The sequence below is a fragment of the Pantherophis guttatus genome, chromosome 4 (genome assembly GCF_059756535.1).
Source record: "Pantherophis guttatus breed Tessera chromosome 4, ASM5975653v1, whole genome shotgun sequence".
NCBI classification, from domain to species: Eukaryota; Metazoa; Chordata; class Lepidosauria; order Squamata; family Colubridae; genus Pantherophis; species Pantherophis guttatus.
Genome location: NC_142066.1, coordinates 140668063 through 140680247, shown reverse-complemented (window position 1 = coordinate 140680247; position 12185 = coordinate 140668063). Strand labels below are relative to the sequence as shown.

Sequence of the window (12185 nt, the reverse complement as noted above, 5' to 3'; positions counted from 1 at the left end):
TTTTTTTAATGCCTTTGTAACTTTGAATAGTCACTAAGCAAATGATTGTAAGTCAAGGACTACTTAGATTCCATAAACGTGATGGTTATAATTAACATATCAAAGTGAGTACCAGATTAGGATCTAATTGTCTGAAATGATCATAGCACTGATGATATCTAATTTGATAATGAAACGTCTTGCAAGAAAAGAGTCAAGTTCGGAGAGCACCAAGGACTCTTCATTTCAACCCTGAGCTATAAATGCTCTCTTCTACCTAAATATTCATATGTAATCAAAGAGATCATGCAGAATGAATTATCTGGATCAATTGAATACTTCTTCCCTGCCACCAGAAGTTTTAAAATCTTTCCTGGAATGATGGGCGTGATGACATGTAAAGATGATTACTTTACAAGTACAGGTGATCCTCAAGTTACAATAATTGGGACTAGGATTGCCATCACTAAGTGATGCTATCATAAAGAACAATGTCACATGGCAACATTGCTTAGTGGTAATCCAAGAGTCCTGGTTGTTATGATCCAAGATGTTCGTTAAACAGGAGTCCCAGGTAAGAAATGAAAGGATGGTGCTGGTGATGCTACAGATTATGCACAAGTTGGGGAAGTGCAGCATAAGTGCAGGGAAAGTTGACACAGAGTGCATGCGAACATACGGAGGTTAGGGAAGGAAGGTGCAGCAGATATGTGAGCACAAGAAAGCTGAGGAAGGAGACCACTGATAGATGGGTAGATGGGTATGTGCAAGTATATAGAGGTCCAGAAAAGGAGGGCGTAGTGCAGTGACAGGAAGGCAGATAGTTGGGACTTATCAGAGAAACTTGCAAGTTTTCCTGCCAGCTTTTTAATTTTTAATATTTCTGCATAAATATTGCCTTAAAATTTAGTTTGTTTTCTATGCAAGTCCTAAACTTAGATACAGACAACCCAATCAAACAAGTGAGTCAAAAATTGTCAAAGATTCTTATTTTGGGATGAGAGGGGGTGTAAACCTTTAGGATTATAACATTTTTTAATCAAAAGGATGATTATCGTATGGGAAATCTCTCCTCCAAAAACAGTTATTAATGCTCACTAGGCTGGAAACGGTTACAAAATTATTTTTAAAGAGTTTTGAAATAACTCTGACAATATTGTGATTTGAACCTGCTGTGCTGCTTTTGGATTGGGAGGGTTTGCCATCATTGATAGATTATGAATTCTGAATTACAACAGCAAATCCTACAAGAAAGTGTTGTCTTTCTTGTATTTGTCTATGAATTGAAATTCACAGAAGGAAAGTAGGTCATGCAGCAAGACAATGACCAAAAAATGTTAAAACACATGACAATTACTGTTTTGGAGTGATCAAATCAAAGTCCCGATCTTAATCCTATAGAAAGGTTGTGGAAGGACCTGAAGCAGATACTTCATGCAAGGGAGCCCACGAAGATCCCAGTGTTCTGTAGAAGAATGGGCTAGAATTCTTCCAAGCCGGTGTTCAGGACTGATCAATAATTATTGAAAGTGTTTAGTTGCAATGATTGCTGCCCAACTCCCCAATTACTGAAACCAAAGGTTATATACTTTTACACACAATACGTAGTTTTAGTTCATTTTCCTCAATAAATCTATGAATATGCATTATGCATTTGAGTTCTCATTTATCTAATTTTAGGACTTGTGTAGAAAATAGACTACATTTTAGGTCTTATTTATGCAGATAAATGTTTCATATTTTTATATTTTATAATCATTAACATAATGTTTATTCTTGAATTAATGTTATAGGAATCATCCCTTCAGCAATTAATACTTGAAAGTTACGTATGTTACATAGAGAAGAAATATAAGGAATGGACAAATTCAGTTATTGGTCCTCAATTTACAACCATTCAAAGTTACAATGGGGCTGAAAAAAGTGACTTACAACTAGTCCCCACACATACAACCATTGCAACATGATCAGTATTGAGGCACTTGACACAGCTGGCATGTATTTATGATTGTTGCAGCATCCTGGGATTATTTGATTGTCATTTGCAAATTCAGTGAGGGAAATCAGATTTGCTTAACAACTGTGATTAGCTTAAAAACTAGCAAAAAAAAAAAAGGTCAACATTGGGCATGACACATTGTTTAGTGATGGAAGTCCCATTCCCAATTGTGACTGTAAATCAAGGATTAATCTGGAAACAATGTAAAATAAATTTATAAAAATTACTTGCTCTTCCCCAATATTCCTACTGTTTTTGTGAGAGAAGTGTGGGTGACTTTAATTACCAAAAGAGTGATAAAAACTATTTCTTTATACTATAAAATATTGTTCTATATGCCCAATACTAGATTGCAGGGGGTGGATGAGCGTGATCCTTTTGTTAGTATTTGAAATGACATTTGATGCCTGAAGAACGTGTGTCAACTCAAGTCAAGTCAAGTGTAAAAACAAATCCTTAGAGATGAATTAACTTCTGTGGACTCTTTACAGGACTGATGATTAGTATATAGTACAGGTAGTTCTCATTTAATATCCACTCATTCAGTGATTGAAGTTAATGACTGCCGAATGAGGGATACTTATGACAGATCCTCGTAGTTGTTGTCTGGAATCACATTATTGTGGTTTGGGTACTTAGTGACCACTTGCATTTATGAGAGTTGCAGCATCCCACAATCGTGTGATTGTCATTTGCAACTTTCACTGCTAGCTTCCAACTATCAAAATCAATGGGGAAACAACTAGGAGATTGCAAATGGAGACTATGAGGAGTTCACCTAACAACAGCAACTGGAACTGCTATAGTAAATTGATTTGGGGGTGATATTATGCCTTACAACAATGTCATTTAATGATGGATTTCCCAATCCCAATTACTGTTGGTAAGCAAAAAGTACCTATGCTACTTTTCAATTTGTTTTGCTGGTGAAATTCTATAATGGATTGTGCCTACTCAATCCTTAATAAAATGCTCTTTAAACAGAGTTTCATAAACTTGCATTTTTGTACTGTTCCACCAGCATATGTGAAGAGAGATACAAGAGGGTTCATGTACCATAATGCTTTTGTATTTCTAAAGTGCCTGTTCTGGAAGACCTGGTTTGCTATGTACTGCTCTGTAAATTGTATCCACCTTCCTGAACTCATATTTTATCTACTCAATTTTATAGAGATGTAGTTAGGTTTCACATAGTGAAAGGATTTGCTTCCTGATGTTAGATTTTGATTCCTTTGCAATTTGCATTGTCTACAAGGACAAAAAGGGAGAAAGGGGTGGGGGAGTTATGGCAGTAAAGTATATGAAAAACATTAATACATAGTTGGATGACTGACAGCATAATAAGATGTCTGTGCTTGATGTGCCAAATCTTTGTGTTTGGCTGCTTTTTATTATTATTTTTAGGATTGCTGAAACCAACAATTTTAACAAAAATGATTCTTGTAATGATAGACTGCAAATCATTCAGATTATCAGACATTTACACAACCTTCAATGTCTTAAATTGAATAGAATACTGGGCCCTATCTAGAAAAATGAAATTCAGTGATGAGAAAAGTAAGGTTTCTAAATTTAGGCAAGAAAAAACAAATGCACAGGTATAGAGTGGATCAGGAGTGTCAAACTGGATTTAAGGGCCAGATCAGCATTGTAGTTCTCCTCCACAGGCCAGGTTTGGGGGGGGGGGGAAGACGCCTCCTGCAACAGCCTGCCGGCCAAAATGGGATGCAGGGGTACTTTGCTGGCACAGTGCTGCAGGAGGCTGCCAGAGGCACCATGGGCTGCTCCTTTGCTATTTCCAGGCCGGCCCTGCAAGCCAGATTTAAGCACCTCGCAAGCCGAATCCAGCCCGCAGGCTTTGAGTTTGACACCCCTGAAGTAGATGGTACCTGGCTCAATAGTGGTAACTGCAAGAAGTATCTTGGAGAGCTAGTGGACAATCACTTAAAGATGAGCTGGCAGTGTGTCCAAAAAGCCAACACAGTCCTAGGCTGTATTAACAGAAGAATAGAATCAAGATCACGTGAAATGTTAATATTACTTTGTAATGCCTTAATAAGACCACACTTGGAATATTGCATCCAGTTTTGGACGCCATGACATAAAATCGATGTTGAGACTAGAAAGAGTGCAGAGAAGAGCAACAAAGATGATTAGGGGACTGGAGGATAAAACAAAGAACAGTTGCTGGAGCTGGATATGTCTAGTCTTATGAAAAGAAGGACTAGGGGTGACATGATAGCAGTATCAATATCTAAGGGGTGTCACAAAGAAAAGGGGGTCAATCTATTCTCCAAAGCATCAGAAGGCAGGACAAGAAGCAATGATGGAAAGTAATCCAGGAGAAAAGCAACATAGAACTAAGGAGAAATTTCCTGACAGTTGGAACAATTAACACTGGAACACAACGCTCCCAACACTGGAAGTTTTTAAGAAGCAATTGGAGAATCATTTGTCTGAAATGATACAGGGTTGGATTAGAACAGGGGTCCCTAATGCCAGGCTGTGACCCAGTACAGGGCCAGAGCCTATTCTGAACCAGGCCATGGAAGCAGCAGGCAAGTGCCATTTGCTTGCACAAACAGAGCTGCATGCGTTCACCCCCCACCCCGCTTTCATGGAACCATCCCTCCTACTCACCCACAGGTCCACAAAGCCAGAAAGGTTGGGGAATGCTGAACTAGAAGACCTCCAAGGTTCCTTACAACTCTGTTATTCTATTATTCTGCATACAGAAATATAGCAATCGGCCTTCAAGTCCATATATCCTTGGTGAGGATTATAAACAGATTATCTATAAAGTATAGTGGGGCAAAAAAATCTCACTTTTTTCTCTACCACTGCGTAAGCAATCCTTTATCTATACAGGTAGTCTTTGACTTAAGATCACTTGTCTAGTGACCATTCAAAGTTACAACGGCACTGAAAAAGTGACTTATGACCAACTGTTGCAGCATCCCTGCAGTCAAAATTCAGATGTTTGACAACCAGCATTTATTTATGACAGATGCAATGTCCTGGGATCATGTGATCACCTTTTGTGACTTTCTGAAAAGCGAAGTCAATGGGGAAGCAAGATTCACGTAACAATTGTGTTACTAATTTAACTGCAGTAATTGACTTAACTGTGGCAAAAAAGGTCATAAAATGAGGCAAAATTCAGTTAAATGTATTGCTTAGCAGTGGAAATTTGGGGCTCAATTGTAGTCTTAAATCAAGGACTACCTGTATTTGTGTATTCTCTCCAGTGTAAAAGTTTTGATTACTTTTACTATTTTACTATTTATTAGCAGTTAGAAAAGAAATACCCAGTTTGTTATGGAGGTCAAGGCATCAGGCAACCAGGATGAGTCCTGTCTTAGACACAAAGTCTACTAGGTGATTTTGGCCCAGGAATTCTCTCTCAGCTCTACAAAAGAGGCAGAAGCAAAGTACTTCTGAAATCTTGTCAAGAAAATTCCATGAATTTGTCCAAGCACTCTTCAAGAGTCAACACTGACTTGAAGTCCACACCCAGAGAGAAAAAAGAGACCTTTGTATTTTGTTTACATGAAATAGACATGTTTGCTTTTTATTCAATATCAAGACCATTTTGAGGATAGTGGTTTGTTAAATGTGGTTTTCTGTTTCTGAAGTAAGCAACAACAAAAAAAACCCACCAAATTTGGCTGATCAGAAGAACTATTTAAAATTATTTAAAATCCTAATTTCTATGTTTCTGCTTTTATTTCATTTTATCTCTGATTGTCTTTTAATTGGTTATATAGTGTTTAATTTGTCATACTGTAAACTACTCAGAGTCATTATGTAAGTATGCTAAATAAATAAATAAATAAAATTTATAAATATTCTAATGTATAAAGAGTATACATTAGAAAGAGTGTTTCAGCATTTTAATAATCTAAAGCACTTAAAAATTTAATTTTTGGAAAAATTGTGATAGTACATGCCAATTGTTTTTTGGATACTCCATAAACTGAAATGCCTGGAACAGGTTGAAGTGCAGTTGTCACACAGGAATCACTAACACTGATGATAGGGAAGAGTTTTTGGTAGTCTGTTAAATAACTGGAACCAGTAGAAAATAGAATAAAAAAAGAACCTGAGGAAGGAAATCAAAATATAGACATTAAAGCAATGTTAGTCAGCCTTAGGCCTTTAACACATTTGAGATTATTCAGAAAATTCTTTGTAGATTGATTGGTGCTCAGTATTTATGTACTTCTGGTTCAAAATAACTGAATTAATACGAATTATTAAAATGTGTATGGGTCCATAAGAGGGCTTGCTGACCTTTTTGACATGTTCTAAATGGTTCAGAAAATAGTAGTAAGGATGTACAGTTGGTCCAGTCCATGTAGTTTGGTGAATAATATCTCTTCTTTCTTCTTGCCTAGTTAATTACATTTAGACTATTTGGAAACTACTTTAGTTTAGCAGTAAATTAGATTCCATTCCTAAACAGTATTGGAAAGATACTGTATTTTAATTTATTAGAATTAATATTTGTTGATTATTGAAAATGTAATTGGATTTTGCAAAGTTTAAAGCACGTGAACAAGCTGCTGTAACAATTATAACTGTATCTTAAGTACATGTTATAGGACAGGGTGATCCAGCATTAAGCATATGTCTTCTCATTTCACTAAGGGATAGTTTTATCCTTAAAATAGTTACTATGATAGCTTGTAATTGCATCTAATTAAAAGAGAGCAGCAGATTTCCTTTAAGGAGTAGAAATTTTTTTTTTATGACTAGTGGCAATGCATAGATTTCTGAGTAAACTGGATTACCGTACTCAATTTAGTTGGTGCTCTGCCTGATTACTAGAACTACCTATTTAAATTATTTAAAAAAAAAAAAAACCTAAGAACAAACAGCAACTAGTGCTTAATTTGTTTCATTTTATTTTTATTGTCTCAAAATATATTTCAAGCAACAATTACCATAATAGGCAAAAATGACAAGTGCATTCTGAAATCTTTTGACAATTTTTTCAGTTTTGTGTTTATGATTTTGGCTTACTTTTACTATGTGAAAATCAATTAAAATATTGTAATAACTTCAGCAGAGGCTAAGAATCTATATAAAGTTCAATATATATAGACAAAAATACTTGGCTGAAACAATTTAATTTTAATTTAATTGTTCTGTTTCCACATTAACATTATTTAGACACACACACACACACACACACACACACACAGTGTGTGTATTTCATTTGTCTTTTTTTTTTTGTGTGTGTGTGTGTTAATGATGTAGGAACATCATCTCCAGCGGGCCATTTCAGCACAGCAAGTATATGGAGAGAAACGGGATAATATGGTTATACCAGTCCCAGAAGCAGAAAGTAATATTGCCTATTATGAATCAATATATCCTGGAGAATTTAAAATGCCAAAGCAGCTTATTCACATACAGCGTGAGTATATATTTATACTGAATATTTAAAATGAATTGGATTGCTTTTTTAAAATAAAAATAGTTTTGTAGATTCACAATCTCCTTTGGATATAAAGAAAGATTAGGGCTCGGGTCATGTAAGTAATTGGATTTACTAACTAAATTTGTTGCACAAAAAATACTGAGCTCAAAACAATTAAAATTTTGTTATGTATTTTCTTATATAATAAAATATGATAATGTTTAAAAAATGAAACACAGGTTGTCCTAAACACAACCAGTCACTTAAAAACCCTTAGAATGGCTTGGAAGGAGTCCTTTACAGTCCAGAAAGCATTTCCAGCTGTCAAAAAAATGTTACACTGTATTCCCCACATGGTTACATGATCACAATCTGGATTTTTGACAACCTGTTTACATTTAAGATTGGATGACAAGTGCCCTGTGATCATGTAATCCCCATTTGCAATCTCTTCTACCTTTTCAAGAAAGACAGTGGGGAAGCTGGTAGGGGAAGATTGCAAGATGCTATCATCTGCCAAAAGATTTTCCCTCTCCTCCATTTAATTGGAGGGGGAATCCTTGGACAGGAGAAACAAAGCAGGGATATTTGCAATTGTTTCTCTTGTTTTTCCAACCCAGTACATTAGTTCCCTTCAGCTCATGGAGGGGAGAAAAACTCTCCTAAAGAGCTGCAGAAATGGAGGTCCAATCCTGAAGATCTGAGCCCCATTCTTGTAGTCCCTCCAAGAAATTCCCCTCCTTGCATGATGGGGAAGGGAACATCAGCAGCGGGCTGCAGCAATAAGCTTGAATCTCAAAGAGGTTTTTTTCCTGCCTGCTGCAGTAGTTTTCTTCTGTGCATGCAAGAAGCTGCCTATTCTTCTTTGGAAGGCAACACTTTCACGCTGTCAACTTGACTCATGTAGTTCAGTGGTGGGTTGCCCCCGGTTAGCACTGGTTCTATAGAACCGGTAGTAAAACCATCGGGAGGCTCCACCCACCGACCCCAACGTCATCAAAATGCCGTCCCGCTGCGAACCGGTAGTAAAGGTAAGTAGAACCCACACCTGATGTGGTCACTTAACAACCAATGGGCAGAGCCACGAGGGTGTCATACTTAATGACCACTTCACAGAGTGACTAAGATTCCAGTCCCAATTGTGTTTTTGTAAGTCAAGCTATTTTTATAATACTTTTTGATGTAAATTACATTGTATGCAATGTCATAGTATTATATGGTTTTGCATGTAGGTTAAACTAATCTGTAATGTGTTCAGCGATACAGTGAACAAACTGAAAATTTATTTCCTCACTTCACTAACAAACTTACATCAAACTTTTAACATTGTTACAGTTTTTTAAATTTGGTCAAAGAAAATGGAATTGGAGAGGTACTATAGGTACTTCTCAATTTAGTACCACAATTGAGTCCAAAATTTCTGTTGCTAAGTGAAATACTGTTAAGTTAGTTTTGCCCCATTTTATGACTTTCCTTGATACAGTTGTTAAATGAATCCCTGCAGTTGATAAATTAGTAATCTGGTTGTTAAGCATATTCAGCTTCCACATTGACTTTGTTAGAAGGTTGCAAAAGGGGATCACATGACCCCAGGACACTGCAAGCATCATAAATATGAACCAGTTCTTCTGAATTTCGATCACATGATCGTGGGGGTGTTGCAATTGTCGTAAGTGTGAAAAATGATCATAAGTCACTTTTTTCAGTGATGTTGTAATTGTCAGCGTTTCAACGCTGGCATAGAGAGCAGAGGAGAGAGAGATAAGCTCTGAACTTTTGCCTGCTAAATCCCTTTGAAGTCGGGTTGTCGTGGAAATGAGAGGGGACATTCCTGGGAAATGACGAGACAAGAAGTCTGAAGAATGATTTGGAAGATAGCCAATGAGAAGCAGAGATTTGGGGATCGGAAAGGGAGGGATTGGGGGGCAAAAGGTCAGTCTTGTCCGCATCGAGTCATGATCCGGTGGCTGTGCTCAATTAAAGAAAAGATTTCCTTAAAGATTGGCAGTTTGGAAATTCATTTATTTTGAGATAGCATCGAAGTCTGACAGTAACTTTGAATGGTCACTAAATGAACTGTTGAAAGTCGAGGACCACCTATATACAATAGAAAAAAAAATTCTAAAAAATAAATAAAATTTTATTTAGCTGTCAATTGATATCCTACAGATTACAAATTGACATATTTCTTTTTTTCTTTCACATGCAACATAGAACAACAAATGGTGTAAATATGTGAATAGAGCAACATTATAAATGCTTGCCTAAAGAACCACAGAATCAGGGCCATGATACGTCTTAAAATATGGGGAATACCTTGGGCTGTTTGTATCGTGTGCAGGTGGCTGCTGGCACTAGCGCATTTCTTTCTCTGTGTATTCCCCATTGTGTGCCTGTGTATTTGGTTGTAATCCCTTTCTCTCCAATCTCTCAATTCTGCAGGGGGGAGGGGAACTTTCTGTAGGCAATCTTCCTGGTCTGTACCATTCCCACCCCCAAAGTGGAGAGTTTGAAGAGAAAGGGATTATGAAAGAATAAGCAGGCACACAATGATGAATATACTTGACTGGTTTGCATGGCACATTCACAGCTGCTTGCACTTGGACACTTCTCAGAGGGAAAAAATTGATTGGCTATCGGACAAAACATTATTATAATGGCAATCATGTGACTGACAACTAGTGTAAAAAGTTGTAAAGGATGTTGGTTATAAAATTATTTTTCTAGCACCATTGTAAATTAGAACAAAGCAGTCAGTGAGCTAGGACTATTGCTATTGGGATAGATCTGTAAAGTCTTCATATTCATCCTGAAAACAATATATTTAAATAGCTCTTAATGAAACATTTATTTATCCAATGAAGGCTATTTTATAAATATTGACAATTATTCATTTTATAATATTTCAAATATATATCTATTCTGTCTTATCTAGATAGGTTTAGCTACCCTAAATTCATATTCTCAGAATTTGTTAAGAAATATAATTTTATAATTCAGATTTATAATTTAAGATGGCAGGAATATATATGCATATTTTTAAATTCTTATAGTTTGAAGTTTCTATTAAACTCTATTAAAATATTGAAACACATTAAAATGTTTTTCTCTTTTCAGCTTTTAGTTTGGATGCTGAGCAACCGGATTATGATTTGGATTCAGAAGATGAGGCATTTGTGAATAAGCTGAAGAAAAAAATAGATATCTCTCCTTTGCAATTTGAAGAAATGATAGATCGACTTGAAAAAGGAAGTGGTCAGCAGGTATAGTATTATTTCTGATTTGAAATTGTTTTAAGAATATAAATACATAAAAATGACATACTTGGATTTTACCTTTAGCCAGTCAGTCTGCAGGAAGCCAAACTACTTTTGAAGGAAGATGATGAACTGATTAGAGAAGTATACGAATATTGGATTAAAAAGAGAAAAAATTGCCGAGGCCCCTCTCTTATCTCAGCAGTGAAACAGGAGAAACGTGATGGGTCCAGCACAAATGATCCTTATGTTGCATTTAGAAGGCGAACTGAAAAGATGCAGACTCGAAAAGTGAGTATGGACTTAATATTTTATTGCATCTCTAGATCACTGTCCAGATCCCTTTATAAAGTGACCAGATTCTTTTACAGAAAAAAGGGAGGGGGAAAAATCCTGTAACAATGTTAACAAAATTCTTTGTGGATAAAAACCATTCTTTTCACCTGGAATCAGAAGCTAGTTGGACAGAGTCCAGACAAGTGGGGCTCATGTGTTTCAGGATGTCCTGGGAAAGTTTAAATATATTAATCCTTGGACAGTTTGGGATGAGATGGGTTGATCCTGCCTCATTTGACTTGTGCATCCTCCCAAAGGGGATGGGGAAATGGATCCAGCCATGGTGAATGCCTCTTTGAAAGAGGCATTGTACATCCTTCCCTTAAGAAACTAACATTTAACCCTGCTGCAGTGGACAGCTATCATACATTGTTCTTGGGGCGGTTTTTGAGAATGTGGTTGTTTGACATCTGCAGATGACTCAGAAAGAAATGGATTATCTGGACTCTCTTCTGTCAGGTTTTAGGCCTGGGAAATAGCATTGGTAATAATTATTTATGCTTTATAGTACGAATATGATCCTATCATATCCCTCTAGACCAGTGATGGCTAACCTTTTTGCCATCGCGTGCCAGGACACAGGAGCGGGGGAGGTTCACGTGTGCGCATGCCCACACCCATAATTTTTTTTTTATAGTAAGTTTATTTCCATTTTTTAAAAAAACAATTCTTTACATATATACATACAAAATTATTGCAATGAACATACACATATATGCGCCTATACAATTTAGATCACTGATAAGATCCATTTCATTTCCCTCTCTTTCCTTTCATCCAAATATACCATAGGTTCCAACATTTGTAATAATCAGAATCTTTTTGTTCCTAAGTAATTTCATTAATCAATCTGCCTCCGCGCCAGTGGTGGGTTCCTCCCAGTTTGGTCCGGTTCGGCGGAGCCGGTAGCAGTGACGATATGACGTCACCGAACCGGTTCTCCGCCCTCCCCCCCCCACATTATTCTTAGCTTTTATTTGGTCCCACCCCCAATCTGTTGCTGCCTCCTGAGTCCCAGCTGATGACTAGAGGGAAAAAAACTGTTTAAACTCTTGCCGTGGGGCTTCAAAGGGCTGTCCTACAGCTGATCAGTGTTAAAAGCAAACAAATGAGTCAGGTCATAAGTGCAAGGACTGGTCATAAATGCGAGGACCTTCCAGAAATGACTCTGACCAGCTAGCCACACCCA

At 36.9% G+C, this 12185-nt stretch overlaps 1 protein-coding gene across 7 annotated transcripts in view; it reads left to right on the top strand.

Annotated features, from left to right (window-relative positions):
- EPC1 (enhancer of polycomb 1) overlaps positions 1–12185 on the top strand; it is a 126735-nt gene that overhangs the window by 80271 nt on the left and 34279 nt on the right. For 6 of the 7 annotated variants that reach the window (XM_087892998.1, XM_034402604.3, XM_087892997.1 and 3 more), the window contains 3 exons: positions 7241–7400; positions 10521–10666; positions 10745–10951. In XM_087892998.1, coding sequence (XP_087749124.1) covers positions 7301–7400; positions 10521–10666; positions 10745–10951 — 453 coding nt within the window. In that variant the 5' untranslated portion in view covers positions 7241–7300. The remainder of the gene's footprint in view (positions 1–7240; positions 7401–10520; positions 10667–10744; positions 10952–12185) is intronic. The other variant, XM_060683953.2, reaches the window with a different exon arrangement.